Source organism: Gracilinanus agilis, chromosome 4, assembly GCF_016433145.1.
Source record: "Gracilinanus agilis isolate LMUSP501 chromosome 4, AgileGrace, whole genome shotgun sequence".
NCBI classification, from domain to species: Eukaryota; Metazoa; Chordata; class Mammalia; order Didelphimorphia; family Didelphidae; genus Gracilinanus; species Gracilinanus agilis.
Genome location: NC_058133.1, coordinates 412,526,153 through 412,553,528, shown reverse-complemented (window position 1 = coordinate 412,553,528; position 27,376 = coordinate 412,526,153). Strand labels below are relative to the sequence as shown.

At 35.2% G+C, this 27,376-nt stretch overlaps 1 protein-coding gene across 3 annotated transcripts in view; it reads right to left on the bottom strand.

The window, feature by feature from the left end:
• PLEKHG1 (pleckstrin homology and RhoGEF domain containing G1) overlaps positions 1 to 27,376 on the bottom strand; it is a 103,707-nt gene that overhangs the window by 36,315 nt on the left and 40,016 nt on the right. For 2 of the 3 annotated variants that reach the window (XM_044671675.1, XM_044671676.1), the window contains exons 2-6: positions 19,959 to 20,059; positions 10,892 to 10,961; positions 6,612 to 6,658; positions 2,989 to 3,139; positions 1,305 to 1,436 (exon numbers count right to left, since the gene is read on the bottom strand). In XM_044671675.1, coding sequence (XP_044527610.1) covers positions 1,305 to 1,436; positions 2,989 to 3,139; positions 6,612 to 6,658; positions 10,892 to 10,961; positions 19,959 to 20,059 — 501 coding nt within the window. The remainder of the gene's footprint in view (positions 1 to 1,304; positions 1,437 to 2,988; positions 3,140 to 6,611; positions 6,659 to 10,891; positions 10,962 to 19,958; positions 20,060 to 27,376) is intronic. The other variant, XM_044671677.1, reaches the window with a different exon arrangement.

Genomic DNA, 27,376 nt, shown 5'->3' with positions numbered 1-27,376 from the left:
CTCTATCCACTGAACCACCTAAATGCCCCTTGTGTGGAGTTTCTCTCTCTTTCTCTCTGGTGCTTTTTACTTGAATATTTTGTTATTTAATAGATATGACTTAAAAGATAAGGAAAAATTCCTTTGGATGCCTAGCATCCATTGTCAATTTCCATAACAATTCTTTTGATGCCACATTAAGATTTTGGCATATTGGCCAATAATTGTATTCCTGAAGCTACCTAGGGATTGTGAGCTGGGGATAGAGATTCTATGTTTTATTACATTATCATGGGTTTTTAATGTAACATTGCCATATCACCTGGAATATCATCAGTACTTCTTCGGGTCCCATGACATTGTTTTCTTATTATTATGGGGTTTTTTTAACCCTTAACTTCTGTGTATTGGTTCTTAGGTGGAAGAGTGGTAAGGGTGGGCAATGGGGGTCAAGTGACTTGCCGAGGGTCACACAGCTGGGAAGTGGCTGAGGCCGGATTTGAACCTAGGACCTCCTGTCTCTAGGCCTGACTCTCAATCCATTGAGCTACCCAGCTGCCCCCCATGACGTTGTTTTCTAAAGATCAAAGGTCACTAGGCATGCCCTAGGACAGCATTGGTGAAACTTTTAGAGATCGTGTACCCAAACTGCACCTTCAGGCTGTGCCCCTCCACTCCATGAGCATCCAGACAGCAGAGGAAGGAAGTGCTCCCATTGGTCTGCTGGGCAGAGGGGCAGGGCATGTGAAAATTGTCCTCAGGTGTGGTGGAGAAGGGGAACAGAGCAGCCCTCTATAGCCCACCAGGGCATGTGTGCCATGCCTTCACCAAAAAGGTCCTAGGACATAGTCAATATCCAAATATATATTATGATTTTATACATCAATAAAAACATGAAGTAAGTGTCTAGGCAATTAAAAGAGGGGAAGAAGAGAGGATGCTAAAAAGGTTATTTATTTTGCAAATAATAAATAATAGTTATCCTTTCTGAAATCTAAATTTGCGACTCATTTAGATATTTTCCATTAGAAGAGGGAAAAGGAAAAATGTTCAAGAGAACCATCCTTAAAAAGAGATTTTCATTTACATTTTCCAATTTATAAAATTTAAGGCATGCTGCACTAACCCCAGTCAACATAGGCATCAAAGAAAATGCTGATTGACTTGTCATCATTTCCTATGGGGAATGTTGGGACATTGGAAACTAGGTTTAATGCTCCTTTAACATTTAATTAGGAGAATGCATCCTCTAACAATAATAGCAGAAAACAATTCACAAGAAACTTCACTAAAACAAGGAGGCAAGGAGATTTTTGTGGACTCACCTGTAGCCGGATTGCATGCTCATGTTTCCTCTTCATGTCATTAATGTGCCAAGCTACTCTCTGCATTGTGTCAATGGCCTCAAGCACCACATCATAGCCATCAGTCTCCTTGTCAAGGTGGTTTTCTATTTCCTAATGAAGTCAGGAAAAAAAAAGAATCATCTATTTTGAAACATTTCTTCCACATAGCCTGTTACACTGTGAAGATACCTATGTTATTTTTGAGATCCTCAGTTTTCTCATCTGTGAAATGAATGATTCATATGACAGGGTCTCTAACACCTCTTCCAGCTTTAGCCTTCTATAACTCTCTTAGTATTTCATATTAATACTGTATCTCAGCACTAGAATACTGCAATTTAAGTGATATGAAAATGGCAGAAAAGCCAAGTAAGCTGGTCAACAAGTATTTCTTAAGCACTAATGATATGCCATACACTGTGCTAAGTACTGGTAACACAAATGCAAACAAAAGGGACAATCCCTGCCCTCTAGGAGCTTACATTTTAATGAGGGAAGAGAACTGAAAAGGGAGGGAGGACAAAGGAATTGTGAATGTGGGAGGGGGTGAAAGAGAAAGTACAGAATACAGCCTGGTGAGGAATGAGATATGGCTGGCCTGGGTACCACGCAGAGGGAAAGGTTACTGGGGCATAGGACATTTCCAGTGTTTAAATTCCAGGGCTAGAGTGACCTTCCAGGATGAAAAGTGTCTGGGACATGGAAGGAAAAACAGCATTTCATTCTCTCCTACTCTCAGATAAGTGTAAGCCAGACTGTAAGTTTACAGTGAGAAAGGATAGTTTTGCTTCATTGTTTCTATCATCACTAGAAAAAGACCAAGAAATGATCCATTCTATTTTGGAATAGCACTGAGTATGCATGGCAAGGAGTCGGAAAGACTTTTCTTTCTGAGTTCAAATCTGGCTTCAGACACTTAAAAGCTGTGTGATGTTGGCCAAGTCACTTAACCCATTTTGCTTCTGTTTCCTTGCCTGTAAAATGAGCTGGAGAAGAAAATGATAAACTACTCCAAAGTCTTAGCCAAGAAAGCTCCAAATGGAAGAGTCAGACACAGACTGAAATGACTGATGTTAAAAAGGAATGAAAGAAGATATATCTTTATATATCTCCCTATAGATCTTCCTCTCTAGATCTGGGAGGATGGATAGTATGTAGATCTTAGAGATAGTATGAATGAAGGAGGGATCAAGTGCCCAAGGTCTAAGCCAGCTATAGTTGGTGAGGGAAGAAACACACTCCTCTCACAATAGCTATGGACATAATCTGTCCCTCTTCTCCCTGACAGGCTTGGTTGGTTCAGCCTGTCATTGGCTTCCTTCTAACAGTTGCCCAGGTTGGTACATGATACATATAAATTTTCTTTTTTTCTTGGGATGTAGGGTTGTTTTTCCATTGTATCCAACTCTTCATGACCGCATTTGGGGTTTTCTTGGCAAAGATACTAGAGTGGTTTGCCATCTCTTTCTCTAGCTCATTTTACATATGTACTGGTCAACTGTAAAATATAGGAAGACATCTGTATATATCCTCAACTTTTTAAAAATTTTTTTGTTAGCTCAATGTACAAAAAAAGAAACCCCCCCTCAAATTCCATCCCTGTATGATTAAATGCACTCAAGTACATTAGGCATAAAGAACTGTATGTTTTGAAGATGCTTACATGTAAAAGCAGATGATACTTGAGAATCCGCTGAACAGGCTTCAAAAGGTACGATCCTAATGGCAGTGAGTGATGGAGAGTTTCCTGCCGTTCTCTGAAGAACTTGGCTAACATTTTGTTCCTCATGCATTCAGTTAGCACAGCTACTGATCTGTAAAGAAAATTCATGATGCGCAACACAGACTCAACAATAACTGAGTTACTTATTAAGTCATTTAAGCATGTCTAATATGAAGACAGTGATCATTTATTTGTAATGCTATGATAGGGCCATTTTATATCATGGTATCTGGATATAAAAGAACAGCCACACTAACAGATCATTTAATCAGATGAGGAGAGCAGCTGAAATATGTGGCATCTCACAAATTAAGCAAGGCAGGATCACAGGCTTTGGTACAACAAAAGGAGATATTGTTATCAATGTTAAACTATGCAATTAGGTAGGTGCATAAGGGACTTGTTCTTCTTTTTCTTCGAGTTGCACCACCGACTTTCAGTGTCTTTCTTAGATCTGTCAATTTATTTCATCACCACCTTCAAAATCTCATTTTAAAAGTCATTTGCCCTTAATGATGGCTCCCGATTGGTTGTTCTTTCTTCACAGACTTCTCAGCACTTATGTACTATTTGTCCTATGTTAATTTGCACCTTGTTATACTACCCTGGAGAGTTATTTAATCATTTCATAGAATCAGAAATAATATCATTCATCCCCCTCATCTATAAAACAAAGGGGTTGGACTAGATGAGCTTTTAGATCCCTGTTGTTTAGTCTTGTCTAATTCTTCATGACCTGATTTGGGATTTTCTTGGCAAAGATACTAAAGTGGTTTGCCATTTCCTTCTACCGCTCATTTTACAGATGAGGAAACTGAGACAAACAGGGTCAAGTAACTTCAAAAAGGGCCTGGGATGCTTGTTTCACAATTTTCTTGATATTAATGTATTTGGTAGGTTTCTCTAGGCAGCGAGTCAAATCCATAATAGAAATACTGGGAGTTGAAACATGGAAGACTATGATTTTGAGTTTCTCTGAGCAGCTTTCACAGCACCAGAAATAATTGACACAGTGTCCGAGGTGAATTCAGCCCTAGTCACCATGTACTTGAAATAGCCAAATCCACTGACTAGTTTTCACTATCTTATCTGAGGGATGCAGTTGCAGAAGCATATATTGGCACCAAACTTAGGAGAAGAGGTGAAAGCTCAAAAGCTCTTTTCTAACAAGGTTGTCTCCCAAATATGCATTATGATCATAAAGAATTCCTTTATAGTAGAAACAATAGAGCTAGATAGAGATATATTAACAAAAACTCTCATCTTCTGTCTTAGAATTGCTGTATCAGTTCCAAAAGGCAGAAGAATGGTAAGGGCTAAGCAACTGGAATTAAGTGACTTGCCCAGGGTCACACATCTTAAAAAAAATGTCTGAGGCCACATTTGTACTCAGGATCTCCCATCTCTAGGCTTGGCTTTCTAATTCACTGAGCCACCTAGCTTACTGATTATTAGTGCCAAGAGGGACATGAACTAAGGAGGAAAATGTTTGCTAAAGGTGTCCTTCATGGTACTGGAGGATATCCTATGGGTTATCTTAATTGAAGAGGAATTCCTTTAGTCCTCCAAATATTTCTATTTATAGATCCCAAGACTCCTTAATGGTATCCATAATAACCCATAATGCAAACAATATCATAACATCTTGCCCCATGCAAATTGGGTTAGGTTTTCCTTAAAACATTGAAAATGTCTTTGAGATTTATTTTGATCAGGTGATTGAAGACTAAGGCTGTTGACATCACTAGCTGGCCATGAGTATAAAACAGCTAAAAGGATTTCCAGGTATGCTCTAATGCTTGGCTAAAGGACCACAATGGTCAATGCAGAGGTGGGGGAATCAACTCTTAATATCCTCAGTGAATATCCTTGTTGAATCTCCTTCTCTTCCTAGAGCCAAGTGAATTTCCTTTTTGCTAACTATTGACTGAAGTCTGAGTATTTCTTTCTCTCTCTTTTTTTCCAAAATGGAAGATAAATCATCAGAGGACTGTCCTGAATCAGGCCTATCCCAGGACATTATCCAAAAAAGATGGGCCTAAGAGTTTGCACAGGAAGAATCAAGTAGATAAAGAATATCTATTGCTCAGGCTTAGAATCAGTGGGCAGCCTACCAGTTAGTTCATCACCACAATTATACTGGGCAATTCATGCAAATGGACAATGAACTAGGTTTATAACTGATTAGGAGAGAATAAGAGGGCTAGGTTGCCTTGGGGAAATTGTGCAATGCTCTCTTTAATATTGAGCAGTTTTCTCTCTTTTTTTTTGTTTTAACATCAATATTACTACAGCCCTAAAAAGTAGTAAGATGTAGAAAAAAATGATTGGCTGTAGAGTTGGGAAGATCTGGGTTCAATCCTAGCCAACCTGTACTGGCTGTGTGACCATAAGTAAGTTACTTAATCTTTCAGTGTCTCAGGAAACTGTATAAGACTAAAAGTTACAAAGTTGTTAGTGATCTATATGGGTGAAATAGCAGGAATTCCCAATGCTAAAGAAATTACAGGTGCGTGCACACCCACATCCACACTTCAATTCAATGGAATTTTGTAGTAATACAGCAAAACTACAAGACACAGAATATCACATCTTTCAAATAATCTAAATTTCAAGCAACCCAAAGAGAGATGGAGAAATTCATAAAGGGCATAAATAGGCTCTCATGTATTATTAATGTAAAGAAGACGAATAAAAGATATCTCAGAAATGTGTGATCAATAAAAGAAATAGACAAGTCATGTAATGAAAGCAAGAGACAAAAGATACAGCCTGAATTCTGCAATGGAAAGAATCTAAATGAAACCCTAAAATAAGTCAAGTAGATTCTTTATAGATGAATTATGGGAAAATTTGGTTCAAAATGACACAAGTCTTGGAGTGGTTTCAAAATGCACCACTTGAGGGCATACTCTGCTTCTTCAATATATTCTGGGAGGGAGTACTGACCTTCTTAGCTGTCTTCAAAGCTCAGGTCATATATGACATTTTCTGATCCCTTAGTGATCTCTCTCTCCTCCTCAAATTATCATCTATATATTTATCTGTTTATAAGATGTATCACTCTACTAGATTTAAACTCTTTGAGCTCAGGGAAAATGAACAGAGAAGTTGCTTCATATTACCTTCACACATGTTGATAACAGATCTATTTAGACTAGAGAAATGTATACCTGAGCAATTGTTAAAACTGATTTTCATGAATATTTAATCAAGGTACAAATTAATTTGGATTAATACGATATTATCATTCCATAAGATCCTGCTATCTTTAAGATTGCTTTTGAAATTATAAGTAATTGACACAGAAAGAGAACTCACTGTTTTGGTTTTGGGAAATAGTGACTTTGTGTTTTTCTTCTTTCTTTTTTTAAGTATCAGTTCATTAACAGATGATTTTTCATACATTGTTAACCTGTTTCCCCCTTAGACTTTTTACCCAATCTGTTAAGTTCATATCAAATGCTATTCTCTCCAGGAAGCCTGTGTCCCACCTCTTCTCCCTCAGGCAGAGAAAAGAAATCTTATTTGTAAATATGGATTTTCTTTGCATCTCAGATTACCTTGGATAATTGGTGCAATACTGTGTATAAATGTGAAAATCTTCACTCTGCAAGAGAAAGAATTAAGACTTGAGTAAACAAAGATCAAAGTAATGAATAAATTCAAAGAATATATTTCAAGTTTTATATACATATTTTTTAAAATTTCAATAAAAAGATTGAGAGTCAGGCCTAGAGATGGGAATTCCTGGGTCCAAATCTAGCCTCAGACACTTCCTAGCTGTGTGACCCTGGGCAAGTCACTTAACCTCCATTGCCTATCCCTTATCACTCTTTTATCTTAGAATCAATTGATTCTAAGATGGAAGGTAAGAATTTTATAAAATTATTTTTTTTTTCAAGAAAAAAAGAACCTTGCCTTTCTTCCCTTCAATTAGTTGGCTTAAATGATGACAATTTCTTTTCAATATTGCTCCCCATTTACTATTACCTTTTCTTGACAATTCCTTAAACAGGCCAACCTGATTCAATCTTAAATAGTGATATTGTAGCAAAGAAATAGAGTAAAAGGCTAAATAGTTCCTCCTTTTGATAGAAAACACCATGGCAAAAGAGATCTTGGCAAGTCAGTGGATTAGTTATGAAAAATTTTAAATGGAATTCCAATAAGAAAAAGCATTATAATTTTTGTGTTACATAAAAATGTCCATTTCAGACTATGCAAGAGATCTTTTACTTTCTGATCTTCCAGTTTTATCATTTCACTGGGCTCCATAAAGGCAGAGGTTAGTTTTGCCTTTCTTTTCACTTTGAGCACTTAGCAGAATAGCTGGCACATAATAAGTGCTTACTAAATATGTATCGACTGACTGAATGCTGGGAGCTAATTTTATACCTAGAACAGTCTATTCGATATCAATCTTTAGAGCTACATTTTAATCTTTTAAGCTTTAAAGAAGTCTTTTTTTTCTGTCCAAATCAATTTATGATTGATTTATCATAGCTATGCTATTTTTCAAAAAGAAAGGAATACATTGTTCTGTCAAAGGATTTCTCATACACTGAGCTCATGAAAGTCTCTGGTTTAACACTAGTTAACTTAATCTTGCACACTCAGAATAATTTTGCTACTGGCAACATTTTTCATGGATGCCTGCAAGGTCTCAAACTCCATTCAGATGAAGAGTTGTACATTCCTGGAAAAGCAGGTATTGCCTTCAAATTCACACTACACAGAATCGTGACAAACTTCAATTTGCTTAATTTTCACAAAATCATTAATAACAGTCCTCAAGCTTCTGATGTCAAGACTACAAAGAAGGGAATTAAGATTATGAATTGTACAGTTCATTGTCCATACTCTAAATGATTAACACGTACATAGCGGAACATAGCTTCAGAGCTGGAAACCATTGAGTCTAACTCCTTCATTTTATAGACGAAATTGAGGCATTAAACAGTTAAATGACTTTCCCTGGTCACAAAGGTAAGTATTTATAGTAGGATGTACATGCAATGCTTTATCCAATATGCTCCCTACCTGTAAGTCTGACACAGTAATGCTTATTTATAAATGTCATAACTTAGAAGCTATTAATAAACAATAATATATAAATGTAATATAAAATATAAAGAAAAATAAGAAATAAAAGGTTTCATTTCAGCTCAGAAGTATATAATTAATTTACAAAAGAATGCTATATGCATAATTTTCAGAACTATATCTAAAAGTATTCCCATAAATTGAACAAGAATGAAGTTTTTCTTTATAAATTTCTAATGGACTTAAACACAAATGCCCTTGAGAGAGTTAACAGATTGACTTAAATGATCATAACTCACATTCCAAAGGGCAGGTTTTAGAAGGGATATAGGATAGGGAGGAATGGGAGAATATGAAGACATGTGAATTGGAAGGTAACATCTTGAAAAGTGATGAGACAACTAGGTTCTTTAGAAAAAAATTTCCATTTCCATCACTGGTCAACAGTTTCACCATGGGAGATTTCTCCTCTCTTTTTAAGGAACAGGTAAGGAACAATTATATTACTCTTTGGCAGAAAAAGTTTCATTTAACTTAAACATCCCTACTCCACCCACCAAATGAAAAAGGTCAAAAATGAATCCCTGTGTAGGCATCAGTGATTCAGATGAAAGTGGGAACCTGCTTTACATCTTTTCATTAATGGCCTGCTCAATTTAAAGTAATCTTCTATGCCTCCCCCTGGTTAAACAGCTGGTTTGTCTTCAGAAAACCTAACAGCTTCTAAATTTCAGGGTGCTGAGTGAAAAGTATTCCATGCCAGGGCCAATCCCTCTTAGCGCCTTCCTTACATATAAATGTGTGGAGTGCTTAAATAAGCCTTCTAATTAAACCTGGCAATATTACAATGAAGAAGGAGGCTTGGGAAATGCCAATGGGGCATATAAACAAACTTTTATGTGAATAATTAAGCCAGGGCTAAGCTTATGTTCCCACCCCTTTAATCATTGCTCCTGATTATAGTTACCATTAAAAGCTAAACGTTTCCGAACTCTTCTGTGTAGCTGATGATCTGTGGCTCCATGAATATATGCCTTCTTTGATGGATAAGGGCATCTCTTTTGGCCTGTTTCACTCTGTTCTCTTTTTATTCCCCTACCCTTCAGTATTTTATAATGGCTAATTATGACATGTAGGTAAATTGTGAAAAGAATAATGAATATATGTTGTAGTTTCCTTTTGCTTTATGCCTAGCCCAACAATCACTTTTAAAAAACTGTAATAAAATACAGGGTGGTATGTTTAGATTCAAAACCACTCTCATATCTTATAGTCCTTGGGTGGTAGCTATGGGGAGGGCTTCCTCACTTATATAGGATTACATTTAGTCAAATTATGACATTGGCCAACTTGAGAAGGATCAGAGTTGGATGTTATATTATTGGACTTGAGGAAGTAAAATGCTAGTCCTTTGTAGAGTTCAAAGCCACTCTCAGTGGCCTTTGCTCAAAACCTGAGTATATTTGAAGTCACACTTGCACAAATCATGTGGTACCCTATTTTTTTTAGAAATAGTCTTGAAGATTTTTGCAGGGCAATAATCCATTATATGAAGTTTGTGAAAATTACTGGAAATTTAAGGAAAACAGTATTCAATTTCTTCACTTGTCCCTCAAACTTCTCTGGGCTTGGATACATCAACTGCAATCTCACCTTCTCCAGATTCAAGAACTTTCTAGCTATTTCAATATCATAAAATTACTCATTTCTATCCCATCTTCTGTCTACCATATACATGTTTTCTAATTCCCTTTTATGAGTTGTCCTCTGCCATTGGATTAAAAGCTCTTTGAGGGGCCTGAACTGCTCTTTGGATTAATATGTCTAGCACTTGGCATAGTACCTGGCACATAGTACATAAATTGATAAATGTCCTATCTCTCTCTCTCTCTCTCTCTCTCTCNAAAAAAAAAAATAAAGAGCAGCTCTTACCAGATTAGCTTCATTTCCTTTCTTGCAGGGTTGTTAAGAGAAAAGAGACTATATAAAATGCAGTTAGTGTCGTGGGAGAATCAGGACCTATCAGATTCTATCTTAAGAGCACTGGCTCCATCTTGTGTTGCCACACGGCACTCTCTTCCAGCTTATTCATGGGAAACTAGTACAAATTGCTTTTGGAAAAGGATTAGATTCTAGTTCAGTTGAGAGGGGAACCAGTAAGTTGTGGGGTCCTCTATTCATGAAATGAAAAAATACTAATCAATTATGTCTGTCTACCTGTGCATATGGAATAATAGATAATTTATATAAATATAACAGAAAAATGACAAATGGAGGAGAGTTCATATACAAGTACAAGATAGTCTTTCTCTCTCTCTGTCTCTCTCTCTCTCTGTCTCTCTCTCTCTCTGTCTCTCTCTCTCTCTCTCTCTCTCTCTCTCTCTCTCTCTCTCTCTCTGTCTCTGTCTCTCTCTGTCTCTCTCTGTCTCTCTCTGTCTCTCTCTGTCTCTCTCTCTGTCTCTCTCTCATCTTTATCTAATGGAACCTATATACATGAAGATGTAAATTATTTTTGATCTTATAATTTTTCATACATGCTTTTCCCTCCATTCTTGCCTGTCTCCTACCCCCCAATGGCTTATAGTTTCTTCATAAGATAAAACGGCCAATTTGTTCCAATTATAAAATGGCATTTAAAGTAATCAGATTCTTTTTCTCTGCCATTGATCTTTTTTCCTTGTAGAAAAATGCAATGATAACATTTAGCCATTAAGAAATAGAGTATTCTTAAAAAAAACCCAAAAGCAATTATATTATTTCTGGCTATTATTGGCACAAACTTGCATGTCATTCTTACCTTAGATACAAAGCATTCTGCTATGGCCACAGGATCATTTTCACAGTTTTCCAAATCTTGCAAAAGTCCACTAATAACAACAAAAAACAGAAGAAAGTAAAAAATGTTAATTTGAAGCCTTTCAAAATGAAGGATATTTTATCCAGCGAGATGTCACAACAGAGAGAGTGCTAAACCTGGAGTGAGGAAGACCTGAATTCAAATTTAGATGACATTTTGACACTCCTTGTATAATCCTGGAGCAAGTCACTTAACCTATGTCTGCTTAAGTTTCTTTACCTGTAATATGGGCATAATCATAATGTCTACTTTCCAAGGTTATTATAAGGATAAAACAAAATAATCTTTTTGAATTGCTTTGCAAGCTATAAAGCACCATATAAATGTGATTATGATTATCTTTGTAAGTTAAATATTGTCATTGCCTTTTACAAAAATATGATACTATTAAATAATAGAACAAAAATCAGATTTGAGCTCAAGGTCATAAAGAGTAGGTAATGGACAGGTTTTTCTCACACAATCACTCAACAAATGATAATACTGGCTAATTTTCATGAATCATACTCTAAAAAAAAAGAAAATAATTCTTCCTTATCCAATGTAACAAAAAAGGGAATTGATCTTAAAGTTAGAAGGCCTGAGGTCAAATACTGTTTTTTTATGTTCTCTCCTGACACTATTTAGTTCCACATTACCAATTGCCTTTTGGACATCTTAGATGTCTTATAGGCATCATAAATCAATATAGCCAACCCCTTAGTATATCCAGCAACACTGGCCTTCTTGTTGCCCCTTTATACTCCATCTCACAGTTCTTATCTTTTTCCTGGGTGTCCTCATGCCTGGAACACTCTCCTTTCTTGCTTCTGCCTCCCACCATCTTTGGTTTCAAATCCTAACTTCAGTGGGATGACTTTCTTTGTCCTCTTTCCCTTTTAGTGCTGTCCCTTAGAAATTACCCTTCTGTTTACCCAGAATCCTTGAGAGAAAGGATTGTGTTTTTGCCTTCCTTAGGAGAGGATCTGGCACATAATAAATACATCATAAGAGCTTGTTGATTTACTGACTAATTATCTTTCCCCTTCCCTTCTCCACTCCATTCTCCTCTTTTCTCACTGTTCCTATTACTATCAAGGGTACCAATATCCTTCCAAGTATCCAAGTATCCAACCATATCATCATCTCAAACTTATCACTTCCCTTCACTCACCTTCACCCCATTTGTCCAATCTATTGCTGAAGTCCCCATTACCTCTTACGATCATTAAAAAAACTTTTTAGTTTCCCTAACTCAAATCTGTCCCTACTCCATTCCATCCTTCAGTCAGCTTCCAAACTGATTTTTCCTTATAATTATTACTTTTCCAGTCAGCTCTAGAGGCTCTTTATTATCTTCAGGAATAAACAGAAGATCTTCTGTTTGGCATTTAAAGCCTTCACAACCTGTGCTCTTCCTACATTTTCCAGTTGTCTTTATACTTCACAGACTCTCCAATCTAGCATTGCTGCCTTGCTTGCTGTTTCTCACAAAGGCACTCCATCTCTCTTTTCCTCTTCTTTGCACTGGTCATCTGCATGCCCAGAATCCTCTCTCCCTCTTGCCCTAAGCTTTCTTGTTTCCCTGGCTTTTGTTAAGACTCAGCTCAAATTCTACTTTCTACATGAGGCTTTTTCCAAGTCATCATCTCCTTTCTTCCCCCATGCCTTGCCTCTGAGAATACTTTCCATTTACTCTGAATGTATCTTGTATTTATATTAGTTATGTATCAGTTGTCTTCCCCATTAGAATGCGAGCTCTTTAAGGGAAGGAATAATATTTTCATTTACATTCTCAATGCATAGGTCAGTGGCTATCATGCTAATTTGCTTAAACTGACTTCAAATGATTCTTGCAAAGAAACTCTAGATCAAAGATGATATTAACAGTGGGAATCATTCTGTTCCATATTATATTATGTTGTGTATAAAAATAGAAAGTAACTTAAAAAAAAGCCAATTAGAAAATGATAGCAAAGAGACTTATAGAACTGATTCCTTATAAGCCATAAAATGAAGCAAAAATGCTGATGATGTAACTATAAATGACAAGAAGCCAACCCTCTAATCTGAGATTTGAAATTAACAAAATTATTTGAAATATGAATTTACATCCACTTTATCTTAGGTACTTAGGTAATATCTTAGCACCTTAAGATACTAGTGCAAATAAGGTTATCTTAGTTAACAAGACATTTAAGAAATAAACCTTTGTTGCCCAAAATACTGTATATCATGTTACTGTAGGCAAGTTATTTAATTTCTTTAGTCCTCAGTTGTTTCCTCAAACATTTAATGAGCGTATTAGAGAAGAGGATCTTAAGCTCCAGACCTATGATCTAATGACTTGTAAAAATTCCCATATCTATATATTTGAATTTTGAAATGGAATTTTTCTAATAGGTTAAAAAAATCTTCTAAATTAAATTAAAATTTGAAATCAGTAGGGTTCGAGCCTATTTACCAAATCTTCCAATTAATTTGCTTAAACTATAAATGAATTTATATCAGGGAAGATGGAAATGTATCAGCCCAATTTCAACAAAAGCCTGGGTAATATTGGTGAATGAGATTGAAAAATGAGTACTATGACAGCCAGTGCTGCAATTAATAAACACTTTCTTTTGGAACCGATGTGTCTTTGTGAGGTATTTTTTTTGGCCATGATAGCCACAAAAATAAAGCATTGCAATAAACACAATTCTGACCTTTGACTTGTGAAATCAGAAAATATAAAATTGGGTTTTTCAAAAACAATAATGTGAAAATATGATTCTTTCTCTATTTCATCCTTTAATTTTTGCATTTGTTTTGTAATGTACATAATAGTATAGTAACACATGCATATAATTTATAAATGAATATACATATATTTGAGGTACTGTGCAAATATTTTTTACTAATGCATTATATGATTAGTCAATAAACATTTATCAAGTTCCTATTATATGCCAGGCACTGTGCTAAGTTCTGAGGATACAAATATGAAAAAGAAAGACTTCTTGCTCTTAAGGAGTTTACAAGCTAATGGGTGATTATAACACAGCAAAGGAGGGCTAGAGGGAAGAAGAGAAAGCAGGTATTCATTGCAGTGGCATGATGGAGAAGTCCATAGGAATGCAGTCACATGGAAAATAAAGAGATGGCTTTCAACCTAATAATGTAGGTTTTGGAGTTCATGGCTCTACCTTCCAATCAGAGAAGTAGAGGGACTGATGAAGTGTGAGTACCAAGGCTGACTCAGTCATGCTGTGTGATTTTATTTCAACATGCTTAGAGACTATTAGTAGTCTGCTTGATCCATTTAGTAATTACATTAAATAATTAATTACATTATTAATTTTATTTTCATATATAAAATATACATCTTTTATCTCTTCAATGAAAGTATCTGCTCATTATATACAAAGACTATTTATTATATGTCTTTGTATTTACTTATGAGTGTCTTACTCATAATAGGTTCTCAAAAAATAGCTGTTGGTAGATTCTTTATTTCTTATTCATCCATTTTGGGTACAAATCCAATATATTTTTTTTATTCAGGCTAGCATCTTTGTTTCTGCATTCATTAGTACCTTCTCATACATATTGTCATTTCCCTTTGTTTTATGTTTCTAATTTAATTTTTAGCCTTTTTTAAAGTCATTTTGTCAACAAGCCTAGGTAGAAGGGCAAATATGGACATTTTTAGTATTATTCCCCATCCTACTATATTCCTGCCCAAACCATGCCACCAAAACCAACCAGAACTAGAGGAATGCTGAGGGGAACAGAGTAGATGAGAGCAATTGGACCATTGGGTACAATAAATTTAACTGAAGGCCAGAGGGAAGAAATTAAGATGACAAAAAAATAAAATAAGAGTTCTAGTTTGGTGGCTCAGTAAATAAAACACTAGCCTTAGAGTAAGGAAGACATGAGTTCAAATACTGCCTTAGACACGAGCTTTGTGACTCTGGGCAAGTCTTTTAGCCTTTGTGTATCTCAGTTTCCTCATGTGTCAAATGTGAATAGTAATAGCACCTCCCTATTGTTGATCAAATGACATGATAATTGTAAAATGTTTAGCACAGTGCCTGTACATAGTAAATACAATATAAATGTGAGCCCTTATCATCATCATCATCACCATCATCTTTAAAAACAACTCATATTTATATAGTACTTGGTAGTTTGCAAAGAATTTTCTTTATAATAATCCCTGTGAGGTAAAAGGGGGCAAACATTCCCATTTTACAGATGGGGAAACTGGGGCTTTAAGAGGGTAAATGAATTGTTTATGGTCCCAGAACTAATATGTTCTTGAGGCAGAATATGAACTCAGGTTTTAGGGTGAGGTTCTGTTTTGTTTTCTTACTACCTATTCTCCTGTACCCTCTTGTTTCCTTTTAAGACACAAGAAATTTGACTGCTGAACACAAAAAACACTATAAAGAATCCAGGGAAGGAACACCAACAGCATAAAGCAGTAAGGGTAGAAGGTGGTAGTGGGGGTGCCCCCAATGGGTCAGTCTAGATGAAAAGGTAAAGAAGGCATTAAATCTCACAGATCAATGGACCATGTACATACAGATTCATATTAAATCTATAAGGAAGAGAAAATGGAGAAACAATGAGAAAAGGAAAGAAGAGGATGAGTTAATGGAGCAGTAGAAGTCAGAGAAGAGATAGAAGAAGAGGTAAAGTCACGTCTTAAGCTTTAAAAAATGGAGTGGTCTTGGGTGGTACCTAATAGATGAATAACTTGGGTGGGAGGATGGTTATGGACTGATAAACTCATCTCACCCCCCCCCCCATGATAGTGTTTCCCCTTGCTGCTATGAAACTCAATACACTGGAGAGGATGTCTTCCTCTCTACATCCTTACCTCTAAGCCTGGAGAATTCTTTTAGGATCACCTCATCTCTCCCATCTATTTACAGCTAAGCAGTCAAAGAAAGCTTGTACTTTACCTTATTGCCCTCTTAAGTATCTGCTCTACTCATCCTTCTCTGATTACCCAAGAGATCCAAAGTGTCTTTGCTAAATGGAAGAACTAAATCAGTACTAGAAACAGGCTCTGCCCCCGAGGAGCTAAAAGGATAGGTAAGGAATATTTAACTACAGAAACATATTATTTCAAAATTACAAAAGTGTGATAAAAGGAAAAGTAAGGTCATAGATTATGTTTCCTTCTTGAAAGTGTAACAATATTATAGTTATTCTGGCTTTGGGGTTGGAATAATTTTTCTTTCACCCTAACTAATCATACTTCCTTTTTTAAGGAGAGCTAAGGGTTGGAGGGGTGAGCAGTTGAATACATTTTCTCATATGTGTGTGTGTGTGTGTGTGTGTGTGTGTGTGTGTGTGTGTACACTTCCAACAAAAGGAAAATGCTTCCTCTTACACAGTAACAGATCCATCAAACTGTCCCTGAACCATTGATGTAAATGTTAAGACAAGAATTATACTATGGCCTTGAGGATTTCAGCACTTCACTGTGAATGAGATCCTGAAAGGGAACCACTCCCATTCAGATCTGAAATTGGCTCTAAATCATACTTCCCTTCTCCACCCTTCTAACTGGGTCGTTTGGCACCTGAACTTGGAGCATCTGCAAGGGAACCATGGGCCTGTGGGAATATAAAATGTAATGAGCTATAAACAGCACCAAATTCCCCTTGAATTTCCTAGCTGCATTAGCTCAGACCAGGAAAACTGCTTTCTGGGAAAGGGGAGGGATAAGGATGGGGAAGACTGTGTCCACTATTGTCTGGGAATTAGACACTTGATGGTGCCAAAGTGTACTAAAAATGCAAGAAAATATTACTAGATGATTCTTACCGGTGGAGAATAGACTACATAATTTTATTTTATGCTGTCTCTCGCCTTATAATATGGTACAGCCAGAAAAGACATTTTTTTAAAAGAAAGAATAAACTGTGGCCTATTTGGATGAGAAGTAATCATCTGAGGAATTCTCAATCTGAAAGAATTATTTCTGATTTTAAAAGAACCTATGAGGTTGGGGCAGGAGAAAATGTATTCAATTGCTCACCCCTCTACCCTTAGTTCTCCTTAAAAAAAAAAAGTATGGTTGATTAGTTAGGGTGATGGGAGGTCCTAGGTTCAAATCTGGCCTCTGATAATTCCTAGCTGTGTGATCTTGAGTAAGTCACTTAGTATTAACTGCCTAGTCCTTACTGCTCTTCTGCTTTGGAACTAATACTTAGTACTGATTTTAAGACAGAAGGCAAGGTTTAAAAAAAAAAAGAATCTATGGAATGAAGAAATTTTGCTGTGACTCTTATTGAAAATGGCATAGAGAAAGAACCTTGGGAGAAAACTTGAACCCTTTTGATAAGAGAAAATTTCCTATTCTATGCAAAAGGAATGCTTCTTAACAATTAGAACTATCTAGAAGAGTAATGGTTTGCTTCAGGAGTTTACCAACCCTGGAGGTCTTTGAGCCAAGATGGCCACTTGTCAGATATATATCATTTCTATGGAAGTTTTACTTCTTTAGCTAACTTTAGTAACTTTAGTTAGTTACAAGTTGGACTTAGATGGCTTCCATGTCTTTTCCAACTCTAGCATTCTGTGACACGTAAAGGAAATTAACTATTTAAATGTACAAAGATGAAATACAAAGGAATAATCATTATCATGTGAGGACTTATCACAGATACATCTGAATCAACATTTAGAAAACCCTTATTCTAAAGAGGAGATGTTGTGCAAGACGTGGTATTTCTTCCCCTTTAATTCCCAGAATAGGGGGGGGGGAATGAGTGGGTTCCTTTGTAACCAACCACCCACCTCACCAAATAAGCCAATTTTCTTGATATTTAGAGATTCATTACAGACAAACCTGGAATTCTAGGATAGCTTGTTGAATTTTTACATGAGAAGCAACTATATATATACAAATATACATAAAATATACATATATGCATGATAAAGTTTGTCTCATTTAGGGTTGCTATACATATGTGAGCACATATATATATATATATAAATTTGTACCTATATATACTCACATATTAAGGATATTCTATCATCCTTGACAGAAGAATGAATGAAATATTCCTTCAAATGAATCCGTTAAAATATCCAGAGAGAGAAAAATCACCATTTCCTTTTGCCTGGCTTAATTATAAGATTTTGAGTCTATCTAGCCCATTGCTCTATCCAGCTGTCCATGAAAATGGCTGCTATGCATGGAAAATCCTACAAATAAACTGTTAAGTGGTAATATACAAGGAGTTACATGAAGGCTCATAGATTTGTCTTGTGTCCCCAAAGTCTTAATGCATTTACACAAAATAGTTTTAAACTACACTAAGGCTTTTGGGATACTTTGTAATCATGTATATTAAAATGAATGACCCAAGAAAGACAAGTCAAGACTTTTCCATTGCCATGGAAGATAGTATTCATGGTCCTTTTTTTGTTCCTAACCAAAAAAAAGTCTCATATTTTCTGAGTAATGTTATCACCTTCAAGTATTTGAAAAGTTGTGATTTGACTTATAGAGATGAGACTGTATTACTTTTCTGATACATTAGTTGCTCATCTATGGGAATAACAACTTCACATAACTGATAGGGTTGTTGTAAAGAGCAAATGAGACGGTATATGGAAAGTGCTTTGTGAATGTTAGCTCTCCTTTTTTATTCATAATCTTATGGCTACAGTTCCTTCCATGCATCTTAAATCTTTTCTTTACTATAAGCACCATGAGGGGCAAAACTCTCATTTCCTTGTAGTTAGTAAATATAATAAATATAAAACGCTCTGCAATAGGAAGTGATTAATAAAGTTACTGAGTTGGAATGAATTTGCTCTATCCTTTCTAGTTCATGGAGCTATACTGATGTTTGTTTTTTCAGTAAGGGTAAAAAATAATCCTGGAATAAATCATACAATCTTTAAAGATACAAAAAAATAGATTCATTTCAGACAGTATTAGTAAAGTCTAAAAGTGAAGTAGCCAGTTCTCTAGTTTCTCAAAGAATCAAAAGTTGGAGGCTAGGGAGCTGCTAGATGGCTAAGTGGATAGAGAATCAGGCAGGGAGACAGGAAGTCCTAGGTTCAAATATGGCCTCCCACTTCTTGATTGTGTGACCCTGGACAAGTCACTTGACCCCCATTGCCTAGCCCTTACCTCTCTTCTGCCTTGGAACCAATATAAAGTAATTCAAGGAGGGACGGTAAAGGCTTATTAAAAAAAAGTTAAAGGCCAGCAAATCTCTAGCTCTGCTTCTCCCTGGGCATTTGAAGTAAATGTTTTTTTAACACTAGCATATTACTAAAAGGATATAAAAGTATAATTCTTCAGTTTACCTTTTGTATCTATGTTTGTTTTTCCTTTCTTGTTCCCCACACAGTGTAATCTTGTTTTGCTTCAAAATAATCATAATCATAAATCATAAAAATCCCAATAATATATATCATTTATAACATATATAATTTAATATGGTATAGTATTTGACATATAGTTGGCAATTAATAGGTGCTTAATGCATTCAGGAACATGATGCTGGTCCATTTGTATCCAAAGGATATGATTTTTCTCTCAGTATTGAGGAGTTATGGCATAAAAGTGCTTTAAAATCAGATTAAATTATTTCAAATTAAACAATTGATGAAATATGTATATTTGGGTTCTGAATTATAATAAGAAGTACTGTAAGAGATATCAAAAAAAGCATTTGAGAAAATCCACGAAAACTCATGACTTTGGGCTGATACATTTTTCGTTATGAAAGGAAAACAACTCTGATCATTCTGTGGACCTATAATCAGATCATCTCTCCAAGGATTGCAAGATAAAAGGGGTTTGATGGAGTATAAATATTGTTCTTAGGAAAATATAAGTACTTACCCAGATTTAAATTTTCAAAGAATAGTAACCCTCTGAAAAGTGGAAGATTATGGATGGTCAGTTTTCATGTGTTATATCTCATATGAAGTTAGACTACAGAGATCTAAGAAACTAATAATCTAGCTGTTTTGTGTTGTCCATATTTCCATATTAACTTACCTGTTGAAATGGTAGATATCTTGTATGTTTCCAAAAAGGGCAGATCTTTCTTCAGCCCCCAGAGAAAGCTTGGATTGGTCTTTGATGCAATCTAGATAATCCTGTGAAATCAACGAGAAGAATACCTTAAAAACTCTTGTCCTTTTCAGTATTAGTAATGGAGTTATCTTTAATTGTGTAAGATGAATCCTACGTATTGGTTTCAAGTTATCATTTCAGTAATGCATGTAGTAGTTTTACTGTGAGAAAACAGTCATTCTTTTATTAATGGTAACAATACTTACCTGTTCACTGACCTTGAGAAAATAACAGAAAAACTGAATGGTGAGTAACATGGAGACAACATGTTGTATGTTTACACATCCACCTCCAGAAAACTGTACTTAGATTTCATCTACATTGTGATCATATGCAATTAATTAACAGATAAAGTCAGTTTTTCCATAACAAAATATTATTTCTCTGAATGACTGTTAATGACAGAAAAACTCTGTGATACTCCCTAATGTAATTTGGAAAGTTTAACATCAATTTGCTCTAAAACTAATCTTCAATAAGTAAAACTCCTCAATAGTCCTTTAGTTATACATTAATGTACAAATGAACATGTTTTATCAAGTAATATAACTCAACTTTAGCTGTTACTTTTGTTTATAAGTACATTGCACTTAATGAAATATGAGGCAATCAACTTAAAAGATTTTTTTTCACTCTGATATAACAGAAGTACTTAGATTTCTCTGATTCACGGGGGTTAAATTTTATCTGTCTGAATTTAGATACTCTATCAGGGCTGCTGAGACAGAAGAAAACTGTTCCCCCAAGTCCTAAGTCTAAGAGTGCTCATAATGAAATGTCCCCCAGTAATGTTTGCAAAAGAACTCTGCAGGAGGCAGGAAAAAAATAAAGGAAAAAGTGAAAACAGCTGAAATAACGTAAAATGAAAAATAAATAAAACCCCCTACCCTGAGCTGAACAATGTAGTATGGCATTCAACCAAAGGCAACATAACATTCCATGGCCCCGTACTTTGAGGAAGTAACCCCATGAAATGTCAACTAGAGCATGAAAATCTTTACACCATAACCGCATTCCAAAGTCTGATAGCAAATAAAATAGTATTTTGATGCACCAGTAAAGTGAAAATTGAAACTTGAGTACATCACGAATGGTTTCTCACACTCTTCTATAATTAACATTCATTATCTCAATTTCTGATAAATTCCTCAAGCAAGATTATCTTTTATCAGCTTTTGTCAAAAAAACAAAAAACACCTGCTTGAAAATCTTAGGGTTGGGGAAGCAATCCTACTCAGAGACATCAATGAGAACCAAAGCTCTCTTCTTTTTCACCATCCCAAAACAACCTCAAAGAGCCCACATGGTTACTGATCAATGTTTACATAATGAATAATGAGAACAAGGTCCTGGGGCTTCTCAACCTTCTGACATTTTGTTTGTATCTCAGGAACCACCCAAAGGAAATCAATAGCCTTGGGAGTTTGGGGAGGCAGAGTGTAAATTGCTACAGACTCCAGGGCTTAGGAGCCCAGGAAGAGGAAGACCTCATTTGACTTTCATTTGGATTTGTATTTATCTGAATAGTGGCTATTAATTACCAAGCAGAATAAAATTAAAGTCATAAGCAAAGACTGGGTAAAGGGTGGGAAGGATGGGAAGAGAGGAATCTCAAAGTGAAAGGGAAAAATCTATACAAAAGATGGTAGAATTATTATGCTTGCCTTCATATCTCTGGGAAGAATCATCAGCAAATACACAGATTGGAGTTTCTTGTACATTATCCTATGAACAGTGCTATTTTTGAAGGCTTTGACTCTTACGTGTCAATAACTACAAATATGGACTGGTGGTGAAAACCAGAAGATATGTGAAATTTTAATATACTTCTAAATATCTTTTTTCATTGAATGGTGAATTGGTATGAGGTTGAAAATTTGAGCTTAAAAATGATTACAATAAGATGTCATTAAGCTAAAATTTAATGAATTTACTAACTGCTTTTAGAATGACACATACATATCAATAGCAATGTTATCATTATTATAATCAACCAGCATTTATTGAACACTAACTCTGTGCCAGGCACTGTGCTAAGCCCTGGGGATGTAAAGAAAGGTAAAGACACAGTCCCTAACTCTCAAGGAGCTCACATTCTAATAGGAGGGACATCATAGAAGATATAGATAGTATAAATAGGACATAATCTCGGAATGAAAAAATTGCATGAATATAATGTATTTCCTCTAGTTTATCTTTTGGAATCTTCAAATTCTATTTTTTAACCAGGCCAATTTAGCTAACTTCACCAAATGGTTTCCACTGTTTTTCAGATATTTGGTAGCCATCCAAATCCAGGGTGTTTTTAAAGAGTTATATTGGGGTTTATTTTGACTAGATATTAGTAGGATTAGGTCAGCAAGTTCAGGTCCCCTAAAAACTTCACTGAGAGTCTGCTGATAAGGGATATAAAGGCTCAAGAACTTTTGGTGATTGTATTGCTAATGGATGAAATATAAACATTCTAGGTCTATCTATCTGCCTAATATCATGCACACACTTACCCTTACAAACACTACTAACATTACGGACAAAATGGACTATTCCCTATCTCATTCTGCAAGCTCCTATGTTAGTGAATTTGAGCAGGGCTTGCACCCATGCTAGGAACACATTTATCCTCATCTCTGTTCAAATTCTAGCTCATGTATCACCACAAAGCCTTCCATCATAACTAGGAATTTCTCTTTGCCCTTATCACAATTTATTTGATATCATATGTATTGACATCTGTAGATGTGAATGTATTCACAAACTAAGTTTACTATTTTTCAACCTTTTTCTCCATCACAAACTGGCCACGAGGTTCTATAATACTAGACTTTTACACATCTTAGAGTTGATGTAAAAGTGCACTTTAGAAATAAAAAATAAAAATACATTTTGTAGCTTTACTAAATGTCACAGTGAATTTCTATAAGAACTTCTCTTTGAGTTGTCTATGAAAGATTTTGTAATGACTAAATATTTGTAATCTTTTAGGGAAAACATGCAAAATTCAGACTGTTTAAATGGAATAAAAAAGTTTCAAAAACTACAAGTTATTGAATAATAAAAGAGCAACTAAGATCCAGTTTAGAGGTTCTTTTTTGGTGTATCATGGACCTCTTGGCTAGTTTGATGATGCTTATGGTTCCCTTTCTTTGAATAATATTTTAAATGCATGAAATGATAAAGCTTACAAAGAAAAGAGACTTACAAAGAAAACTAATTATGCTGAAATGAAGTTAGCAAAATATATATTTTTTAAAAAGCCTTTGGACTCTGGGTTAAGAAACCCTGATCTAGTTATATTGAATTCCATTGCCTGGGTCCTAGAACAGCTGCAGAAAACTACAGAATAGGAAACTAATCCTCCCTCCTCACTTGAAGTTCAAGTTTTGTTAGATTTGCAGGAACCAGATACTAAATTCCTCATGTGAGGAAAGGATTGAGTTAAAGAGTACTAAGAATTTCAAATGGGGTTAGGGACAAAGAACCATGGCTCACCTCCAAAAAATTATGGCCTATCTCCAACTGAAAAGACTTCAAAACACCAAAGCCAATAGTATAGAGAAGCTGTATTAAAAGGATGCTTATTTTCTGAAAAATTTCAGAACACAGAGTGTTAGGAATCCAACTTTGTGTAAGCCAACTGTTGAAAGCAGATCAAAGTTGTATGGTCACAACTTGCTCCCCTCACCAATCCTAATTAAGTCTTTTAAATATGATATGTTAGCCCTAAATCAGTTACCGAAAATTGCTGCAGAACACACTATATTAACAGTTGTAATCATCTGAAACCATAATGAAAGGTTTTAGCTCCCAGATAACAGTCCATGCTGTATGCATAATGACAGTACAGAAACCAGGAAAATTTATTGGCTCAATGTCACATTGCTTATTGATTTCATTTGCTTCTTGTCAGCCCTTGTGGCTACTCTACTTTCAAGAACAAGATCTACCAAAAAGTCATAATGAATTCCCCCTCTTTTTTCTCAACAACCACTTTCCATATTACTGAACTTTTCATTACTGGAAGTATTTAAGCAAGTATGTCCACCTGGCTGAGGTGCTAGAGACAATATTCCTTGTGGAAAAAAAATTATTTGAGACAAGTTACTAAAAAGTGTCATCATATCCTTTGACGCACAAAGGTCAATAACAAGCCAGAAGCATCTTATATATACCAAAATATTCCTTAGATTACTCTGTAGTAGCAAAAACAAAATAATAAAAATTGGAAACAAAGTGGGTACAGTTAGGTGAAGATGAAACAATCATGGCCTGTGAAGTAACAATATTATTGTGTGAAATGGTGAATATAAGGTATTTAGAGAAATACAGGGAAAGATTGATTGAATGCAGAATAGAAAAAAAAGCAGAACCAGGAGAATATAAATACTGTTCACAATAGTGTACATGAAAACAACAATAAAACACACTAAATATATACATGTGCATACTGAAAGGGTCAAATGTATTTGTGATTTCATCACTGGAGTTCTTTCAATGATGCCAATCACCACCCATCTATGGTGATTTGTCTTGTATGATTTTCATCTAGGTCCTCCCATGAGTCTACCACAGGGGATTCACTTAACCTGCTGGAGGCGTTGCTCACCTCTGAAAAATCACGAAAGTACTAAGGGGTACCAGTACTCTGGGCTTCTGGCTGTATTTCCTAACTCTTGCCTTGTGAGTAGCCCATCTTCCCTATACTTTCTCGATGACATCCTTTACACCTGTTAATCTTGAGAGTTGCTGGTTTATTATATGTTGGAGCCTGCACACACCCACTGTGGACAGTTCTACTTCTTTCTATATGATGCATTTTGAAGTTTTAAAGGGTAGAAATTACTAAAATCTTAAGGCCATGCAGCAACACTAACTAGTGAAATGTTTGTCTTGGAAAGACAAGCCTTTGTTGTCATTGGAAGTTTGAGGTCCGTAATAGGGCTTTGTAATTTATTGAAAGCTGACCAGCTTATTCTTCTCTTCTAGTCCAATTCTGGGCCCAGATTATTGTCTATCTGTATTTTCTGTTCCAGAAAATATGTTGCTGGACAAATTTATTATGTAGTCTTACTCAGATGCATGCTGAAATATGGGGAATCACCATTCTTTATCTATTTAGTTTTTTTTCCTTGTGCTTTGACAGATCAAAATTCTTTGAATGATTATGAATCCCTATGGGGGCTCTGCTTTTGGGGCTTGATGCAACTGACATATTGTCACCCGCATGATTATTTGAAGGACTTCACTATCCACAGGGAATTAATGGCTCAACTATGTACTAGATTTCCTTCATCAAAGTGGAAAATACTTTTTGGCAAGTCTTTATCTTCCATTTTATACTTTGCCTAATATTTACTGTAGGAAAATCATTGAATAGAATTGTTTTTGTTGTTACTTTTTTCCAAGAAATGCTGAATGAATTTGATATATGAAAAAGAGACACTTTTTAGTAAAAGACTCTCTAAGGCTCATTTAATTCTAGTGAGTTGGACACTTTTCCACAATCAACAAACAATAAGGACAACTAGAATGTGAGATGAGGTCAAAGAACTTATTTTTGCCTTTCTTTATATTCTCAATCCTTAGTAGAGTGCTTGGACATAATTAAATGCTTGTTGATTGATAATGGGATTTTATATTTTCTATACCTTTCATATTAATGTGGTCTATTATTTGAATATTACTTGAAAAAGCTTGTGTATACTCTCAATTTGTATATAGTTGACCCTCATTAAAATGGACATTTGATCATATATATTGAACTATTAATGACAAATATTTGCAAAAAGGCCACCATGAAGTTATCAGCACTGTCTAAGTGTGAAAGTATAGAGAAATTCTATGAAGAATTTGACAAGACCCTCCAAATAAAATCAGCCTACACTCTGATAATTAGTGGCAACTTCAAACGTAACGGAAGGGTAAAAGGTAAAGATGGGAAGATATATACAAAAAAGCAGATATGGTTCAAGAGAAATTAAGAGAGATCAAAGACTAGAAGATTATATAGAAATCTCTTAAAAAAAGAATTAGTAAAAAAAAAGAATTAGTAGATTTTGACCATGGATAATAGCAAATAACTCACAAAGAATGAAATTAGGAACATTTAACAGACAGGAAAAGACTTATTATTCATGTGGGAGTTATCCTTGAGTGAGCTGTCTGTTTATAGTCAGACCATTGACTCATAAGAACTAAAATCAGAATTTGTAATAAATAAGAAAAAAGAATAGTAATGAGAAAAATACATGGCATACAATGAAGATGATTTAATCCTGAATTATTTAAATAAACTATTAAAAAAACAAGGAGTAGGAGAGTGGGCTGGGTTGAGGATTTGGAGAGAATAGAAATGACACTGATGCTGACTATAAATTCACCCTGAAGTTAAATCAATGTAAATAAACTGCAAAAAAAGAGACTGAAAAAATATATGTATATAGTATATCCTAGTGAACATAATTGTAATTTGTGATTAAAAACCTAGTCTATCAATTATCTTTGCTGTTAATAACATTTCTGAATTTTCCTTTAGTAAATTTCTCATATTCCTTAAAAAAAAAGAAAAAAAGGTACATTACCAGCTCCTCTTTTTTCTCATTTATTTCCATGTTCAATGAAGACTTCATTCCATTTTTCTCTAATTATTTCCTCCTTGGCCTTCAGATTAGCTTTCACTGAGACCAATTTTTACAAAGGTTCCTCATTTAATTAATTGATTCCATGGGTCAATTCTTAATGCTAGTGATCTTTTGACTCTGATGTTTGAGAACATTCCTCTTTATTTAAGTATAGTGTGAGGCAATGGAAACTGGGCCTGAAGTTAGGAGATCTGGGTTTCAGTACTAGTTGTGACCTTGGGCAAATTATGAAATTTCTTACTTAGTCCTCAGTTTCCTCATTTGTAGTTAAGATTATTTCAATTACTTGGCCCATGTGTCTTCGACCACAATTTTTGCTCTAGGAAGAATTCAATAGGATTTTATTTATTTATATTATTTTATTCATTTATATTATTTTTATTTTATTTTTGAAAAATATTTTCCCATGGTTACATAATTCATTTTCTCTCTTTCTCCCCTCTTCCCTCCCCCATCCTGGAGCTGACAAGCAATTCCACTGGGTTACACATGTGTTATCACTCAGAAACATCAATAGGATTTTTAAAGGACATATTTTAGCCAAGTACTATGCTAGGTGCTAGAAATGTAAGAATTTTACATTGTCAAGTCTTTTGTTTTTTCTAAAACTTTCTTATCTCTATACCTTATTTTTAGGAGTGTTCCACTAATAAATTGTCTGTCTGTCTCTCTTTAAAAAACCGTTATCAGTTCTAAGGCAGA